Genomic DNA, 20,415 nt, shown 5'->3' with positions numbered 1-20,415 from the left:
GATATAAGAGGTTGACTGTGGCCTTTGGGTTTAGCTGTGGCTTCACTGCCCAATAATCCACATTTACCGTCAACAATGTTAGGGATTGGGTAGAGTGATGTGTTTTTTTTAACACAAATTGATTTTCTTTTCTGACATTTTTGAGTCACTATACCTAACAGGGGTTTGAATTGTGGAATAAAGCAATTCCTTCACAGAGAAAGTGGGGATACTGAGGAGTGGCACATTATGGGAACAGATACCCTTTTTCTTGCATGTTACTATCCTAAACAAAAACCATCTCTCTTTTTCCTTTCCTTTTTGACTATAGGCCTTCTAGCGCCAAGAAGCAGTCAGTGGAGGTGCACTTTATACATAATTAAGTAAATATATGTGTTTTTGGAGGGGTGGTTTTATATAAAGTAAATATGTTTAAAAGCTTTGGTTGGAAAGTTCAGTAACTATGTTTATCCTCACACTGTATTTTGTCGGTTCGACTATTGACTTCAAGAAGAGGTGCAAAGTCCTGAATTTGGATGCTTGAACCTAGGAGTATCCTCATTTATGTGAGTCTTGAGTTTCAGAGCCCACATTCTATATCTAAGCCTCATCTTGAGCTCCAGAGCCCGTATTCTATATCTAAGCCTCATCTTGAGCTCCAGAGCCCGCATTCTATATCTAAGCCTCATCTTGAGCTCCAGAGCCCGCATTCTATATCTAAGCCTCAGCTTGAGCTTCAGAACCCACATTCTATATCTAAGCTTCATCTTGAGCTCCAGAGCCCGTATTCTATATCTAAGCCTCATCTTGAGCTCCAGAGCCCGCATTCTATATCTAAGCCTCAGCTTGAGCTTCAGAACCCACATTCTATATCTAAGCCTCATCTTGAGCTCCAGAGCCGGCATTCTATATCTAAGGCTCATCTTGAGCTCCAGAGCCCGCATTCTATATCTAAGCCTCATCTTGAGCTTCAGAGCCCACAATCTATATCTAAGCCTCATCTTGACCTCCAGAGCCCACATTCTATATCTAAGCCTCATCTTGACCTCCAGAGACCACATTCTATATCTAAGACCCATCTTGAGCTCCAGAGCCCGCATTCTATATCTAAGCCTCATCTTGAGCTCCACTGCCCACTTTCTACATCTAAGACCCATCTTGAGCTCCAGAGCCCGCATTCTATATCTAAGCCTCATCTTGTGCTCCAGAAGCCACTCATTGAGCACTAGGTCTGAGGCGTGGAACTTGCTGTTTGCAAATACATGTTTAGATTCATTTAGATGAGTTACCCAAGCTTAGAGTTTGGGACACTAAGGCAATGCCTTGTGTTCTTGAACCTAAGTTTGGTTCATTAAAGCAGGCCGAGTGCTGAGTTTTTTATAGTTATCTCTGAGTTTGGCTTTTTAAACCCAGGTCAGAGTTATGTATCTGACGTAGTAGACACGAATTGTTAAGAAAAAGGTTTGGACCTTTTATGTTTTTGGGGATGAAAATCTTCGTTTTGGACAAGTAGCTATAATTCTTGTTGCAGGTTCATGAGACATGCGAGCTGTAGACTAATAACTCTGGTTTCTAGAGCAAGAGCTGGGGTGTGTGGACTCAGTGTGTGCGCTTGGAGATTTGAAATGTGTACATAGATAGCCCCCCCCTACTGACAGTGATGCATGTACGTCCAGGGAGAGCATCAATCTCCGAAGCTCAGTTGCACAAGCCGCCTCTCCTGATGCCTCACCTGGTTGTCTGGGACTAAGCACTACTCCTCTCCCTGCAGTGCCCAGCATCCCAAGCCTCTTGTAGGGCTGAGTTCAGGCAGGGAAGCACCAGGTAAGGAATGGCTTCATGAGGCTGGTGTGGAAACCTAGTTATCCTAACTCCACTTTGAGTCACTCACATTGTTAAATGCATTCAGTGAGTATAGGTTCACACAGTCGTTCCTATACCAATCATGCCAAGTGCTAGCCAGTCATGGGCGAGTCCTTTTACATCACAGGTTACTTCATGATCCCAAATACCTGCTCGTCATGACAATCTCTCACAACATGTATACAAGCGTCTACCTAAAATAAATGGAGACATTGAAGGGGCTTCAAATGCATCTGCTGTCACAATCAAAAGGACAAAGGTAATTATGGTACTAGATGATAGAAGGAATATCAGCAACTCTTAGAGCAACCTTATGTCAAATTAGAATCGCTACTTAACAAGTGAGAGACCTTCCTTTATTTTGATGTCTAGAGCAGTGGTTCTTAATCTGTGGACTGTGGACACCTGGGGGTACATGAAGCCTATTTAGGGAGTTAGCCACTGCTTAGACAGTTCAATAGTATTAATAGATTATTAAAGTGTGTATCAATAAAGCAAATGTAAAATGTAAAATTTTAAAACGTTCTGTAAATGTGAAGGAATTTGAAATTGGAGACTAAAAATCAAGTTTGTATCGTTAGCTTGATTTGTGGGAGTAGCGTAAGTGTATCAAAGAGAACATAGTAACATAGTATAGACGATGGGTGACCTTAATTTAATTTAGAAAAGCTCAAACCTTCCCATTAAAATATATATTTTTTTATATATATTCGTGAATTAAATAAAATGATTTATCATTTGTACATTGTTTTGAATGCATGCTTCTGTATTTTTGTGTATTATTCAGCAGTTCAAATTATCGTAATTATTTAGGTAAGGGTCCTCGGCTTCCAGTGATGATTCAGTGGGGGGGGGGAGTAGATTCCCATAATGATTCAGTGGGGGTTTCTGGATTCAACTAATGATTAATTGGGGGTCCACAAAAGTGAAAAGGTTAAGAACCACTGGCCTAGAGCAAGAAATTGTGGACCATGGCTGAACGAGTAAATAGAGAAAAAACTAAGTTCAAAGACATGGAAGACACCAAAGGTCATGGGGTTGAAAGACTTGGTGATACTCCAAAATATGACATTGAATCAGACACACAATTCCTATTTTTTGTCCTCACCTGAGAGCTCGGCTGAGCTTGTCATAGTTCATCTGGGGCTTGCTCTTCCGCCGGCCCCATAGACGAGCCACCTCATCAGGGTCCTTGATGACAAACTCGCCATACTCCCCCTGCTGCCAGGCAATGATGTGTCGGAACTCCTCCTTCTGCAGCAGTTCCAGGATGAAGTGCCAGAGTTGGATCTGTCGTGAGCCAGGGCTAGACTCAGCTTTGTAGGCCCAGTCTGGGAACGCCAAACCTAGATACAAAAAAAGGATCAGATGGTGCTGGCTAATTAGCTGCTTTGTACCGAAATAATGTTGACAGAGTTCACGCAGTTCGAATCAATTGGGGGATATAAAATCAATCATAATAAAACTGAAATCTTGCTACTTAATACCGGCTGCGAAACCCTCCTGCGTAATCTTCAATGGCAAGCTTGATCTCCTGAGCCGATTTGATACTTGGGGCTATATGTCACTAATCGTTTTGCAGAACTCTTCAAATTGAATTTTGAGGCAACTTTAAAAAAAATAAAAAACTTACTAGATAGATGGACACTTTTCCCTATTACATTCATTGTATGTATGTATGTATGTGTAGGCATTTATATAGCGCACTGCTACCCGTAGGCGTCCTGGCGCTTCGACCGCCGCGAAACCCTTCCTGGCTTCCCTGAGAGATGGTCCCTTAATGGGTATCTCCAGGGTGAGACCAGGCATCCCCGGCGGTCTGGGGGGCCGTTAGTGAAGATGAGGCAAGCTAATGCCCAGAGTTGCCGAGTGTGATCGCTGATCAGAGTGGGCACCGAGGCGAGAGAATTATCGAGTCCGCTGACCCTGGTCCAGAAACCTGCCGCGCCGGGAATCGAACCCTGGTCCCGGGCCGTCCTCTGCTCTCGGGTCTGCCGCCTCTAACCAGTGAGCCACACTACTTCACTCAACATTGGCCATGTTGCTCTTATAAAAATGTCTATTCTACAGTTATTAATTTTTCTTTTTCAAATTTCCAAATAAAAATTAATATGTCTTAGTTTGAAGAATTAGAAGCATTTGATTGCCAATTCATTTGGATTAAGAAGGCTTTAAGGGTAAAATTTTCGGTGTTTCAACTTGATATTAGTCAAGGGGGAATGGCACTTCCCCCAAGTTCGTACTTGTTATGAAACTTCTTTTTTGGATATAGTAGCTCGCTTGATTGATGGTAAGGGATCTTTGGATAGCTTTTTTCTCGATAAAATGGTGCAGGAAGCAGGATCTCGGATCCTGAGTTTTATTAAGACCGCCAAGCTCCCAAAAAAATCTAGATATAAGATACTACAGGAGTATGGTGTCAGACTTCGGTCATTTTATACTATGAAGACTGATTCTGCTGGATATGAGTACTTGAAGCTTTTAGAATTCAAAAGCTTGGTCCTCCATATCCAGAATTGCCAGATAAGGTTTTGGGAAAGGAATGGCTTTAAGGAGTTGGGTCATTTTATAGTAGGTGGGAGGTATATCAATTGGCAGGAAATCCAGGCTAGGTGTGGAGTCCGGTTTAAGCTCTTCTTTTTAGGTTATCTCCAGATTATGCTGCTGCTGAAAAAATATTTCCCCCCATCTTGTATAGCCTTAACATTTGTACTGGCTGCTATTTTTAGAACAAAGCTAAGGGGAGTGGGACATTGGTACAGACTTTTAAGGAGTCAACGAGAGTGCTCCGTAGTAACAAGCTTTCTAGATAAGATTATGCAAGAACACAATGCACTTTCTCAAAGCTTGACTGGCAGGTGATTTTGCAGCTTGGTAACAAGGCATTAAGAGCGGCAACTTTTAAAAGAATGTCATTTTTATCACGCAGGATGGAATATTATACTCCCAATGCGTTACATAAAATGTATCCAGGAATAGAGGATAGATGCTTTTGCTGCCATCAATCGGGAAAGGTGACTGGCTTCATATCTTTTTTACCTGGCCGGTGTTGGCCCAGTCTTGGGAGAAAGTGTTTTCCACCCTTAGTTATGGTCTACTGAGAAAACTAGAACCATAATCGGAAACAGCACTTTTTGGTATAGTAAGGCTGAGGCAAAACTTCCCAATTTCTAAAGGAGAGGAAGCATTCATAGCAGAATTCGAGGGCAACTAAGGTGCCAGTTTATCTAAATTGGGATAATAAAGTGATTCGAACAAAAACATTTGAGGAAGCCTATGGAAAAAGGGTGGGTGCTACTAAAAGATTTACTGCTGTATGGAATCATATGGATAACATAGAAAGCCAAGTAGATGATTCAAACTAGATTTTACAAGGGTGACATCAGGGGTTTAAGAATAAATAGCAATTTGCTTGACCGAATTTAGTGTGTTGACTAGGTATGGTCAGGAGTGAAATTTGAGTGGAAACAGAGTATTGGGTTATAGAATTAAAATCTAGATCAATCCTATCAGGAAACAGCATGAAAAGCACTTTTATGAGTTAAGGGCCAGATGTAGGTAAATGGCATTTACCGATTCATAAATACCGAATTTTACCGATTCGGTATTTACAAATCGGTAAATGCTGTGTAGGTATTTTTAACGAATAATTTTACGAATCGGTAATATTCGGTAATTACCGAATCGGTATTTACTGATTCTGTAATTGCCATTGATTCCTATGGGCCTTGAGGCCCATAGGAACCAATGGCAATTACCGATTCGGTAAATACCGATTTGGTAAAATTACCGAATTGACAAGGGGGACAGGGTGTCACTTTGACACCCTGTTGCACCCCTGATTCAGGCTTGTGTGGCATGTGACACACATACATTCCCTTAGGGCATGTATGTGTGCCACATGGCACAGGTGTACATGCACAGATGTGCATGTACACAGGAATTCGTTATTTACCATCAAATTGTATTTGATGGTAAATAAAGAATTCTAAAGGGCCTATGGCACTGTTTTCAGTGCCACCTACATCCAGATTTACCGATTCGATAAATTTACAGATTCGGTATTTTACCGAATCGGTAAATTTACAGATTGGTTAAAATTAGGGCCCCCTACATCTCAAAAACCAAATACCGGTCGGTAACGGCCGAAATCGGCCGTTACCTACCGGTATTTGGCCACCTACATCTGGCCCTAAATGCACAGCACTTTATATTGAAAAAGTATTTCGAATATAGCTCTTGCATATGGCTTGCTCGCTTTCAGGAAAGCCATTAAAACTTTCCTCTTCCCTTCAGTGTAGTCTATTGGTTCCGTGACGTTTGTTACGACCTTTCCTGCTGTGTGTGTTATTCGATCTCTTGCAGCGCCGGGACGCCCCTTTGATGGGACAGCTGTGCGCTATAGAAATTCACTTAACATAACATAACATAACCTCAGTCTAAGAAGCAATAGCAAATGTATTACTGAAGGAATAGGAGATCCCAATTTTACAAATTAGAATAACTATGCACAGTGATGAAACTCATATTGTGATCATATATATGATGTAATGATCAGTGCTATGATGTTGCTTAAGTGCGATTAAGTGGTTTAAAAATTGTGCTGATGCACCTTATCGGGATTTAGTTTATTTTTAGTGTTAGGTGGGAATAAATGCACTTTAGGGGTAGTCATTTGCACAACAATTTATCGATATTATTTTTGTTTGTCCGAATCAAGCAACTAATTTGATGGCGAATCCCAATCAGTAATATTAATATTTTATATCATGAGTCATTTATGGATAAGAGTGAAGTATGAGTTGAAGCGCTTTATACGATACTGAACACTTTTTGGGTAGTTGTTACACTGTATGATGACTTAGTTCGTTTTTATTGGGAGGAAAGAAGAAAAGCATTTTATGGGACCTGATTGCACCGCACTTTATTAATAGCACTTTGTCTATTCTGATTTTTACAATTACAGTGTTTCAAATGTTTGTTTGATAAGGATGAATTAGCAAAATGTTGGATCTACATTTTAGATAAGAAGATGTATTTGATTTTACGAGCTATAAATGGTCATGTTTAACAGTGAATCCGATTTTCTGATTATGTATGGGATGTAATAGCTCCTGTTATGATTCTGCTCAATATAAAAATAAAATAAAAAAATAAAAAATATTGGCATAGTGGAGAGATGGAAGATAAAACCTAAGAACTGTGAGGAGGGGCCAGAAAGGAGGTGATGAAGTAAAGAGGGGATTTATGCCGGGGGGCACATGGGAAGAAATATAGAGATAAACTAGGAAGTGCTTGAGGAGGACACGAGACAATATTGAGTAAAGTTGGTGAGGGATGAAGGAAGGGGTACAGGCATCACGAGTCTCGTATTCACTTAGATATAATAATAATATTTAAAACAAACAGAATCACAGGACTGGTCAAGTGGGGGCATTTTTCTATGCATCTAAACACCCTTGTAGCGGACACAGTGCAAGCTAAGGGTGAACTGTGATGCCTTATGAACTGGTGTGACACTCATTAGACATTATAGTCATCCTTTGACTGTACAGGCTATATGGCCAACAGCTAATTTCAGGCTGTGAGATGAGGGATCTCGGGGACACCTTTTAGGCCTTCATTGATCACTCCTTAAACATAATCTAGAGAAAATAAACATGATTCAATGAAGTGACATTCTGCACATTGCACTGCACACTGAGCCGCAAATTGTTTTGTGAACGTGCTAATCCCAAAACATTGAAAGTTGCCAAGTTTTCAGTTTCCTTATTTCTGACAAAATCGAAATTAACATTTTCTAGAGTCGCCATATAACTCCTCAAGAAAACCTTCCTGTAAAAGCTCTATGCTTTACTTTTGCGAACCACTGACTTGTAGATGTGCCAGTACAATTTGGGGGCTTGGAGTCTTTCTTTTATTTTTTATAAACTTTGTATTTGTCTTTCAACATTTTAACCTAGTCTGCCCAACAACTGAGCAGTTAACCCCAACCTTGTACTAGTAATCCCTCTCTCTCCATAAGAACCCCCCCCCCACAGACAATCAACATGCTACCCTACATTTGTGGAGGGCTTTGCCCCCCCGTCTCTATACGGGCTGTATATCTGTCCATCAGTTACACTGTCCATTACCCACTCCCCTCTCCTGCCGGGCCCTCTCAATAGTGCTGGCTTCTCCCTCCTGTCATCTACCCTATCTCTTTTCTCCTGGTCTCCCCAGGACTGCAGTTTACATAGACTCATATTACCATTTGCAAGGGATTCCAAATGTTCTCAAATTTTCGGATGCAGCCGCATGATTTTTACACCAACTCCTCCACCCTCATTCACCACTCAAGATTTGATTCCCATTCTCGCAATGTTGGAATCATGGAGCTACCCCATCGATTACCAAATATACAGCAATAAAGCCCTAGATCATATTCACATCAAAACTGTCCCGCACAGAGAACAACACATTTATATAACTGTTTAGCATTTTATTTTCAAAAAACATATTCATTTCTTTCAATTAAGATTCAATAACTTTTCAATAAATACATTATACATTTAATTCATATAATTCCATATGACTCCAATCAACATCTAACTCAAAGGAGTCCCAACATAGATGAAGCAGTGTGTTGTACTGAGGTACATGTCTCAACAGCAAAAAAGAATAATATGTACACGAACAAGAACCACAGAGAGAATTATAAAGAAAATTAACAATCAAAACAGAAACAGTTTAACAAAAACAATACATAACGATTGTAGACATCATAGACATTCTTAACAACAAAAAATGCGCTGGCGCGCGTCTCGGAATCTCATGTACCATCCTTCCTCAGGGCACTGATGGTATATTCAATATATTCATAAGCCTTATACATACATTTCATTCAACAAGAAATTAGATACTTATAGTTGAGGCTTCGTCAATAGGATTTGTTGCATCTAGGCAACAGTAGGATGAAAAGTATATCCAGAGCAAAAGATCCTAGCCTTGATTCGGCACTGTATGGCGTCAGCCACATCGATATAGGGCTCACGATGTCTTGATAAATTGTAGTAGAGCCAAAAGATCAGCAGGTATACGCACGATAGACTAATCCGATAATGAGTGGGGGCTAAGGGAGATATCCATATACGTTTGGAGTTGAAAAAATAAAATAAGGCTTGTTGCACAATGTACATGCACACCCCAGTCTCCAGCAATAATTCAATAATTAGTTTTCAGATATTCAGATGTAACCCAATCTTCGCTTCAACCCACTAGTCCAGGTCAATCCATAGTTACTCCTCGACCTCAGCCGGGTTAGAGAAATTTGTTCGGGGAACAATCCCTCAGCAGTTAGAATCTCACGGTATGCCTCGTGCTCTGCAAATACCGGACTGTCAAACCCCATCGATTAACCATAGCCCGTCCTGACTGCTAGGGCTGCCCTGCACAAGAGAGTTGTGCCTTTCTATAGTGTTTGCTCCCCCCGTGTACCCAAAGCGATCAGCTGGAGGGTAAGCTGTATCTGTACCTCCGTCACACTGGACAGCCTGGTCCCCACCATCACCCAGTATCTCTCCATGGATAGGTACTCCACAATGTACGTGGGACTTGCAGTCTTGCTTCCAGTTGAATGGTGTTATCTACCACATGTGGACACAACGGCTTATGGTGATCAGACCCCTGTCTGTCCATACTTTCCTCACAGAACATCTAAACGAGCAGTGCTTGTACAGAAGTCAAAGTGTTATAATTGGGTTTGCTACTCTACCTGCTTAGATTTCCCTCTATAGCCCTGACGAGCCAAGGCATTGCTAAGCATTCTGGTGTGGGAGACGCCGCTTCGCTTCCTCTCATTTTGCACACACTGTCTCGGCAACATCATCTCCTTCCACTTCTCTAGCCCTCTATTTGAGACATAAGACGAATATTCTTGCAGTTCTTCTCCATAACCCGCTGGTGGTTCCTTTCTCCAGAAACCGAGCGCCTCTCAGATCTTTATACAAGATGCTCATGTTTCCTAAATGCCCAGCCCTGCTGAGACCAAGGTCATTCACTTGGTGCCAATCACCGTTCATCCATCTTAAATACTTTTCAGAGCTACTCGGTTAATCAGTTTGAGGAAAGTGCTGAAAGATTCTATCAAACGATCGACTGCCTTCTTGCTACCGCTTGATACCATGCTGGTTTTGTTTCAACCTTTCAAACGTTTTAACTGATTTTATGGTAATCACTCTGTTGTATTTTTTGGTCTACATTTGGCACCACCGTCACTCAAGATTTCAGTTTGGATATTTTTACGTTCATTAGCTATAATTCATACTATTTGATGGTCGATGCCTTCCTAGAATATAAATCCAGTTTAATTTAAAAAAAAAATATTGTAGATGTGTTTGCAAACTGATAATTATTGACCAATTAATATTATACAATGCAAATATTGCAATATATAAAACTAGTTTCTTATAAAGCTATTGCGAAGGTGGAAAAATGCCTCCCATACCCGAGTCCCCCACCACTGTGAGACATAACCCCTTTCGTGGCTATGGATAAGATCATGGATGTGGGAAAGTGGGAAAATGGAAAAAAGAGGGATGCACATCTCTTGCTAATTTATTCTCGGACAAGAGATTTATCAGATTTGAAGGTGCCCAGGAGAGGTTTGGCTCCAGGCGGTATAGTTCCTTCAGTGTGCCAGGAAATCACACTTGGCCAGGAGGATCTAGACCTCCTTTCTCACTGGCCTGCTGGTCTCCCACACTATGAGAATTTAGTTCGCCCTCCCGGGATGCAGACAACTGATCACACATTTATATGGGGCACTTCCTGTAGAAAAAAACAGATGAACCACTGTCAATCAGAGCTACCTGAATTGTAATCTTGGAAGGCGCATTGACTGATAAGAAGTGGAGAGAAGTGTGCCAGGGCACCATAACTGTTGCCAGAAATGGACGCTATAAACTCATACAATATAATTACATCCCTATGACATATCTTTTTTTTTTACAGAGTTTTATATAGCACGAACATGACCCGAGGATATCGGGTATCAGGGCGCTTTACACAAGCACCAGTTGCGTTACATGAGGACACATTCATTTTTGTTAGGCACGGGAAGATTAATTTGTCCATAATCACAGAATATTGCACGTACTTGCTGAGACTCAAACCCGGTTCCCAGATTTGAGGTCGACCGCCCTAGCCGTTAGGCCAATTCCTCTCCACAATGCTCCTGAAATATGCCAGACGGGACAACTACCACATTTGTGATGATGTAACTCATCGGCCAGACTCCAAATAAGGCCCATAGTCTGTAGATAATCGCGATGGCACTGAAATTAACCCAAAAGGGAGCTGGTAAACATTTTTTGCTATTTTTGTCTCCTTTTTCTTGTGAGAACTCTAATCCTTGCCCCTCGGTGAAGTTGATATCCCCACAACAGTCTGAGCGTGGGTTTCCCATAGATAGATGTGGCTTCCTTGGGTGTACAATATTTGTTTTCCAGTCTGAAACAGCAGGTTCAGAGGGTGGCATCTTCCAGACATTTTGAGCCATGTTGAAAATCTGGGGCTTGATGGGGAGTTCTGACTTTCTTTGGGACATGAGCCTCCAACCAGGCACAAAAGCACCCCTTTTTTAAAGGGTATGTGGTGTTCTGATGGACAAATGTCTAATAGTCTTGGAGATGCTCCGGGACGTGCCCCCAGCATTGATATGAATGCCTGGATGCATCAAGCATGACCTTTTGTAATGAGGAAACCAGGAAGCTCCTGATGGTCCTGTTAGGACATGAGGGAGTGGCTGGGAGGATCCAGGTCTGGACTGGAATCAGCAAAGCTGCCAGAGAGAAAGGAGAGCTGGTCCTGGGAGGAACTGACCCTCTAGAGGCCAAAGATGTAACAGAATTACCAGGAGCTGTAACTGGGAGCTGGGAAGGAGATTGGCATTCCTTATAGCCAGGAACTAGACTGCACTGAAAAGATACAGCAGAATGTCAGAAAGCCCGCAGCTTTGAATCTGAGCCAAAGGAGCATGGCGATTCCATTCCAAAAGCTGTTGTACGCGACCTGATGAAGAGCAGATATCAGACAGAGCCTCCAGGGAGTTCTTCCGGAGAGAGGATCAGTCAGAAGGGAACTCTAAAGTGATGGAGGCATGAGGAGGACTGTGGTACCCAGCTGTGACCCTGACACTTTGACATATTCCAAGGTCTGGAGTGAGAGTGAAGAGGCCAGTGCCACATTCTACTGGGCATGGTGCCGCCCTGGTGCTAGAAAAGCCTCTCAGCAAGACTCCATCTAGTGCATGCTGGGAGGGGCAGGTCCAAATGATGCCAGTATTAGATCCTGCGTAAGGTCTTTCATCTTTCCCAACCTCATGGCTATTCGAGTGGTACCATTTACCTAATGACATGGCTTTCCAAAGCCATGTGTTCTAATGTGATGCACTATGTATCCATCTGGCTTGGCGCAGTAAGCTTAGCCCATTGACAATTCAGAAGATCTAAACATCGGCCTCGGCTGTGTGTGGAAAGTGCAGACAGATTGATGCAAATGTCATACACTTGATATGGAAGTGCTTAGGGCTCTATAGGTTTTGGCAGGAGATATCCCTAGCAATTGATACATATATACAAGGGGGGACTATATAGCCATACACTGGGCTAGCCCTAGGACGCCTACTGTGGATGCCTCGAGAGGGGGAGCCTGGTAGAGGGGGCAACGCTGGAAGAGATACACATGGGGATGATGCGACAAGATGATGAACTTATAGATGATTTGGAAACATAGGTCGAGATGACACAGGCAATTTTAGACCCACCGGGTACAAGACCCCCTTAAATTGATCTATGACACTGGAGGGAGTACTAGTGAGCATCTTGCATGACTAACCTCACAAATGCAGTTATGGAGTGGGTGCGGAGAGGGGTAAATGGGGGTGGGCAAAGGGATGATAGGAGGGAACGTACATAAAGCAAAAACATTGGTTAGAGCAATTAAGGCGAGAGGCCTAGCAGGGCAAGGGAACCCTGGGAGGGAAAATTGAGTGAACATCTTGTGAGTATTTCTGATCAGGTTGTTAATGTTGTCTAGTTATGTAGAAGTGACTCATTATGGCAGACTACACACACCATGGGACTTGTCCTGTTTTTGGGTGGGTTTGACAGGCATGATACTATATTGTTTGAGGGACCAGAGCAGTACTAAGGATCCTGTAAATTGCTATGAGTCGATATATTTCTCCTGTGTTGATTATACTGTTACACAATTAATAAAAATAATTTTAAATAAAATATACAACTAATTTGTATACAAGTGATAAATGCATTTCAATAATGCATTTTTGTAGGCTATGCATACAGTAAACTTGGCTGTAAACCGAAGCTTACAACCAACTTTATCTTACTTATGCATGCCAAGGATTCACAAGAGATTCCTGACAGCATGTGCTTTTACGGTTGCACTTGTCTATGCTACGAATATACGGCCACATGCATCAAAGTCAGTTTTTGCGATTCCTTATTTGCGATTTTTAGGGAATCGCAAATAAGGAATCGCAAAACGGGATGCATGATTGAAAATGCATAAAATTTTTGATTCGGTAAAAATCGCAATTTTTACCGAATCGCAAATATTATGCGAATTCCAATTTGCGATTTCGCAATTCCCATTGATTCCTATGGGCCAAAAGGCCCTTAGGAACCAATGGGAATTGCGAATTCGCAAATTAGAATTCGTAAAATGTTAATGCATTCCATGGGTGCAGGGGGGGGTCCAAAGGACCCCCCCTGAACCCCTGAAATGTATTTTAAAGTGCATGTTTCACACACACATGTCCTAAGGACATGTGTGTCTGTAACATGACAGTGTTTAAAATGCTAATTTGAGCATTTTAAATCTTATTAGCAAATTACCACGAGGTTCACCCTTGTGGTAATTTGCCGCCCCTAATTGCGAATTCGCAATTTTAAAAACAATCATGCATTGCTTTTAAGGAATCGCAAATTTGCGATTCCTTAGAAGCAATCGCATTTTTGGAAATCGCTAAAAATAGCGATTTTTCCAAAAATGATTGATGCATAGTAAAAAGATATTTAGGAATCGCAAACGGCCGATTTTACCGAATCGCACTGTTTGCGATTCCTAAATACCTTGATGCATGTGGCCGATAGTGTCTCTGTACCATAATCCTAATGAAGGGGTGGAGTGAGGACATTCATGGGTCATTTAATGCATGGTTAGCCTTATAAATGTATAAACTGCCACAAATGTATGTTTGTGGGCAATGAAATCTGCTGAGGTAAATCCTTTCCAGGTTGGGAAGGGGAATGGATCACCCCCAAATTTTGTAGGTGTGTAAGAGAAGAGCTTTTTCTACTGAGAACCCCCCACCCCACCCAGAGGAAAAAAGCCACACAAAAAATGCAATTTTTGCAATATTGTATGCAATTATTGAACAGGGGATTCCATTCCCCATGTCAGGAGTTTTCCCCCACATAGAACAGTGGGACTGGAGTATAAACTTGGAAACCCTGTGATTCCACAAATCATTTTCAAGGAAACTTACCCCATGTATAGCTTTCCAAGCAGATTCCAATAATGTTATGTTCTGCAGATTTGTAGAGCACACTATCTCCCAGGGGACGATCCTGGTGCTGAGCAGGTATAAGCCTAGCCAAATCTAGGACCTAGAGGAACTACTCGAAAAGCCAAGTTTTTAGCTACAGGTGGAATTCAAGAAGTGAGGAGCAGGCTCTTCTGTAAGGTGACAGGTAATTCCATGCTTTAGGAGCACTACAGGAGAAGGTTCAACTGCCAAATTTGTTTTTCTGGATACGTGGAACGTGCACAAGGAGGATTCCAGATGATCAGAGGTGTCTGGAAGGTTTGCAAAAGCAGATGCAATTGCTGAGGTATGTTGGGCCAGTGTTATATAGTGCCTTGAAAGTGTGGGTGAGGATTTTGAATTGTGCTCGTTTGCGTATGGGGAGCCAGTGGAGCTCCTTCATGTGTGGTGTGATGTGAGTGCATTGTAGAGGTTGAGAGTCATTCTGATCACCAACTTCTGAATAGTCTGCAGCTTTCTGGTGAGTTTTTTGCTCAAGCTGGCATATTGGTTTATCCTGTAGTCTAGCTTGCTTGTGACCAACCACGTGTGATGTTTTTCTGAGTGTTGAGTGGGAGCCATTTTAAAATCTTTCTGAGCGTCTTCAAGGTATGGAAGCATGAGGCAGTGACGACATTGACTTGGGAAGTCATGTTGAGTTTGCTGTTGATGAAGATGTGGAGGTTCATAGTGTGGGTGGTGGGAGTGGGTGTCGGCCTTGGCTTTGTTTGCCACCAGGTGGAGTCCCATTGTGAAGTACTCTGCCTGAAGATCATGATTTCAGTCTTGTCCGTGTTCAGCTTTAGGCAGTTGTTCTTCATTCAGTGGGCAATTTGAGTCATGCAAGCATTGAACATGATCTGGGTACTAGGTGTCTTGTCTGTGAGGTACAGAAAGTGAGTGTCATTGACATAGGAGAGGATGATGATGTGGTGAGAGCAGATGTTGCTGGTTTGAGCGATCATATATGCATTGAAAAGGGTCTGGGAAAGTCAAGAAGGTGATAGAGGCATTCAGGATGTGTGCGAGCATGGCACCAATGGGTAGCAGTCCTCTCGTTCATGAATTCCAAAAAGTAGTAAGACTACACTTTGATGTAGATTTCACAATCCAAGTGGATAAACTCTGGAGGCATTTGGCGAAGTCTGTCGGGTCCAGTTGTGGGTTGTAGTTGCTGTAAATGGCACAGAGCTAAAATTCATGAATTCTAAAGAGTAGTACAATTACACTCAGACATAGATTTTGGTTTGTTATGTTTTTTTGTTAGTAGACCACTAAATATTTATTTTGGACATTATTATAGAGTGGACACTAAACAGAACACTTGTTGGCATTCCTAAGGTTTTCACAGTAGAGGCATATTTTGACATCAGGTTTACAATAGCTTTTTCATTTACATTGCTCAAATATATTTGCAAAGTGCCTTATTTCACATAAAATATCTTGCAAATAATGAAATGTTTTCAAAAGTCCTTAATGCATCACAGTTCTTTTTTGAAAGGTTTTAAACAATTGTATGTAAAACAGGTTTTCAACAAACAAAAGGGAGATTGGTGGACAGCAACAACAGCATAATTAAACAGACAGTCTTGGTGTGGGACAATAGGGACATACACATCAAGTACAAAATATTACCACCAAACATGTCTAAACCGATCCCCTAAACAGAATAGAAATGACCCCGTGGGAATCTCATTGTACAATTGAGTATTAGTTGCAAAGGTGTTTATTCTACTCACTCCCGCTGCACTGAACCACATATCTTTGGTATGGAAGACTCAACTATGTAGGGTCTGGGGGCTCCCAGGGTCAGAACAACCCCCAACCGCCAGTGTGTCAATCGGGCAAGCAGTATTTGGTCATCCTACTCTTCTTACTCAGGGGCACCAGATAGGCCAGCTATTTCAAGCTTTTTTGGTGCTAGGTCAATGTGCAATATCAAATCATACCGCTTTATAAATGTCAAGAATGGGGGAAAAATGTTTTCAAACCATGACAGTTTGTAACGGACTGTGGCTGAGAATCTTTCCATGGTGTAGAGGTTCCACACCTTGTTCCACCAAGAAGCTATGGTAGGTGTTTCCCGATCCTTCCATTATTGTCCTATAGTTAGCCTGGTTGTGAGTAGGAGTTTGGGAAACAGCAGCTGAGTCAAGGGGGAAGAGGCCCTCAGTTCCTTCCGCCCCCAATAGAACAACTAGGTTACACATGTCTTACCCAAAACCCATGATATTCTGGATCTGGACTAGCACTGCCTCACACAAATGTTAGATATCAGGACATTCCCACCAGAAGTGTAATTATGTCCCTCGAATTTCACAACTCCTCAAGCAAATGTCCGCTTCCTTACATTGGTACTGATGGACCAACAGGCATGCAGACACATCTTCTCTGGCTTCCTCCCCATCGCTCATAGTATTAATTTGGATGAGAGGGGTGTAAGAAAAAGTTTTAAGAGTACAGAAAAGAGCTAGTTTCTCCATTTGTGGGTATTGTATTGACAGATGGTGAGAATGAACTAAAATATATATCAAGCTCACGGGTATTTGTATTTTGTGTCCTATAAACAGATGTAGAACCCAAAGGCACCTTTGAACTAATGACAGACTAAGTGAAAAAGAGGAACTGAAGCCAAGTTTTTACAGTGGTAAGTTCAAGTTTTGAAGACCTTCCTAAAATGTAAAAGATTACCATTTTTCCTAATAGCATTTGGCATATGACTGATTCCACTGTACCTTCGCAACTCTTGAGTCCAGTGTGGCATCTTTTAATCTTAGGCACTTGTAGTTGGCATTGGTCAGATGTATTAGGACTATGTGCAGGCCGAAAACTATGAAACCGTCTTGAAACTGGGTTGACCGGTTGCTGTACATAATTTCGCCGTTTAATAGGGAGCCGATGTAATGATGCTACGGCGCCTCTTCTAAAGCCTAGCTGGAGTCATTTGGAATGTCCAGCCTGATAAATTTCCTGCCAGTGCCCACGTGGTCACAACCTGGTGCATTTCTGATCTCTTCTACATACACTAATCAACGGGGTCTTTTCAGTAATTAATTTGTAAACAAATAAGTGCTGGTGCCTTTGTAATGAGGCCACAGCAGTTTGCACCACACATTGCCAGTGCCAGTGCTGTCAATAACAGAACTTACACAACTACTAACCATCACACTGCTACAAGTGTGGGAATGCAGACTGTTCTAGGCCCCCAAGCTTTAAAAAGGGTTTGGGTGGTTGGTATTAGTTGTTTTGGACATGTAATGAATAATTAAATAACTGTTTTCCTGCTCATCTTTAAATGAACAGCTATTCCAAGTGCCTGCAATTAAGTGCAGGTGCCGAGCACCGGAAAGCACTGTCTCAAATTAAGATCTGGGGTCTTTTAAGAGTGGCAGCAGTTTTCGTCAAACTAAATGTATTACTGTCTTCTCTAACATGTGTGAGAGAATGATTACAACAGGTCCACAAACCACCACTGGAAGAAGTGCTTTAAATGGGTAGGTACTGTCCAGGACTGAGTCCATGCACTTCTTTCATTTGAAAAGCAGGGTACCTGCACTTCTCAGCATTGCTGAGGTATATTTAATGGGAGAGTACCTGCACTTCTCAGCATTGCTGCGGTATATTTAATGGGCGATTACCAGCACTTCTCTAGAACAAACAGGTACTTTAAATAGTGAGTACCTGCACTTCAATATCTCCATTCAAAGCACTGACCAGAGGTCTCAGCATTCACAACAGTATGGCTTGAGTATGAGTTGTGCAGAAGGAATTCTTGTGTGGAGTTCAGCTCAGACAAATAAGGGTCTGGTGTTACCACACTCAGTTTTACTGGGTGCGGTAACAATGGAGCCTATTTTACTCTTTTGTAGATTCACCTCCACCGTTGACTTCCTACTCCCCCCTGAGAGGTGGTATTAAAAGCAAAACGACAATCATGAACATTATCTGCGCCATCTTGTCTGATGGAAGTTCCTACGTGCACATAAACTGCAGTCATTCTGACCAACCGCAGCCATTTTGTATTCCGTTGGTCACCTTTGTTTCACCCTGCCCTTACTAGCATCCCTCTGACCAACCTGGTATGTGAGTTGGGGGCTATACACTATTGCCAAGATAAACATCAACACCACCTGCTGCCACAAACTCGTTTTTCCTCTCATCTCTGTTTACAGGCAAACCCATGGACACTCCTACACAAACAGGTTCCAAATACCAAACAGACTCTTGCAAACATGGTTTGTTGCACTGCACACAGCAAGACTTGTTTTTTCCAACAATGGGACCTGTTTTTATCAACAGAACGGACTCTTAGATCTGGCTGGTCTCACATGTTTTAGACCCTGAAGCAAGGTCCAGCTGCAAGATTAAATTGTTAGTTTTGACCTGGGTGGGAGGAGAATTAATGTTGGGCTTGTGTAACCATGTTGATGAAACAATGTTGGGCTTGTGTGACAACAAGCTTGTAACCATGATAAATGAAACAAATACATTGTGTCAAACCTGTATAAAAGGAAGAGCCAAAGCAGTTGCCAGCAGAACACCTCCCTGAGACATCCCGGTGTCTGCAGTTGACATGGTCTCCACTTAAGAGTAATAAACCTTTTTCTTGTCTTCCAGTTTCCAGCGCTTGCCTCATTATTTTGGTAACGAGCCCAAGGTGAATTAGAGGTGGGACCCCGCCACAGGGCAGCATTGGGGGTCTTAGAAGACTCGCTACTTTTCACAGTGCAACTGTGTGATGAGTGACAATATGTGTGGTATAGGGCGGTCAGGGTATTTCCGTGACCAAGCCTATGAGTGCATTCGATTAAAGTGCAATGAAGGAGTTGTCTTCCCTTTAAACGTAATCAAGACACATCTATATGTAATCTGAAAATTTTTGGTATTATTTTGTATTTGTATTTATGTTTAGTGTTTGTCATTTCAGAAACACATGAGAGTGTCTCCTCAGAAAGTGACAAGCAAGGTCATTGTATATAGAAATACTTTCTTGTCAAACGCGCATATCCCCTTGAATTTTTGGATATTTACCAAAAAGGGATTAGTGTTAAATGGGACAGTTAGTCTTGAGGAAGGCCAAACGACCCTTTATGGGTGGCAGTAGTGTCTGAAACATGTCGACATAGAAACAGTACAGGAGAGAAGAGGAGTCCTTATCATCCCCTAGACCATCTCTGTTTTTTAATTTTTAATTCTATCTGGGGAACTCATGAATACAAATTTGGAGGGGTATCTCTGAGTTAGTTTTACATTTACACAATCACTGTCCATTTGTATATAGTTTACTGTGTGGATCCCAGCACATTTATGTTTGTATTGTCTTCCCCTTCCCTTTGCACCATCCCAGGCGTTGATCTGCGCAAGGAGGTAGTAGCAGCCCTATGATGAAGCATGCCACTATTTAGTAGCGGAGGGCATTTTTTTTAAAACCGTACATTTTCCAAGTGAAGGGTGGAATCCTAAACATGTACCTCTTCCTCCTTTTCCTCTTTTGTGGTTGTATTGCGTGCATGATAGGGAGGATGGAAAAGGAGCAGAATCTCCCTTACCTTATTACATGTGTAATGGCCTATTCTACAGGTCAGATAATGCAGCTGGGAAGTTATGAACCGACAGACAGTAATGTGATGGTAAGTGAGGTGACTGTCTACAAAAATATCGTCTGATATAACTATAATGTCTCAATATTGTTTACTACCCCATTAGGTGTACATTTTTTATCATTAACTCCAATAAGGCAATATATTTACAAAGGTTTTTGGGACTCAATATGGTAGATGACATTCTACGTATTCTGGTACAATAAAGCTGTGATTCGAAGTGTCATACGACTGTGCGCTGTGATGTCATTGTGATGCGTCTGTGCACTGTGAGGTGATTGGTGAAAATGTGGTCTGTGATTTATATGCAATGTGATGTGTGTGACTATTACGTGACTATGCTCTTTGTTGTGCCTGTGGATTCACATTCGCTTTTGACACCAT

At 41.9% G+C, this 20,415-nt stretch overlaps 1 protein-coding gene across 1 annotated transcript in view; it reads right to left on the bottom strand.

Annotated features, from left to right (window-relative positions):
* LOC147677689 (ETS translocation variant 3-like protein) overlaps nucleotides 1-20,415 on the bottom strand; it is a 28,993-nt gene that overhangs the window by 7,027 nt on the left and 1,551 nt on the right. The window contains exon 2 of the mRNA XM_086946487.1: nucleotides 2,951-3,188. Coding sequence (XP_086802613.1) covers nucleotides 2,951-3,188 — 238 coding nt within the window. The remainder of the gene's footprint in view (nucleotides 1-2,950; nucleotides 3,189-20,415) is intronic.

Source organism: Lissotriton vulgaris, chromosome 12, assembly GCF_964263255.1.
Source record: "Lissotriton vulgaris chromosome 12, aLisVul1.2, whole genome shotgun sequence".
In the NCBI taxonomy this organism is placed as follows: domain Eukaryota; kingdom Metazoa; phylum Chordata; class Amphibia; order Caudata; family Salamandridae; genus Lissotriton; species Lissotriton vulgaris.
The sequence above is the reverse complement of the archived record's forward strand: the minus strand, read 5'-3'. Positions and strand labels throughout refer to the sequence as shown.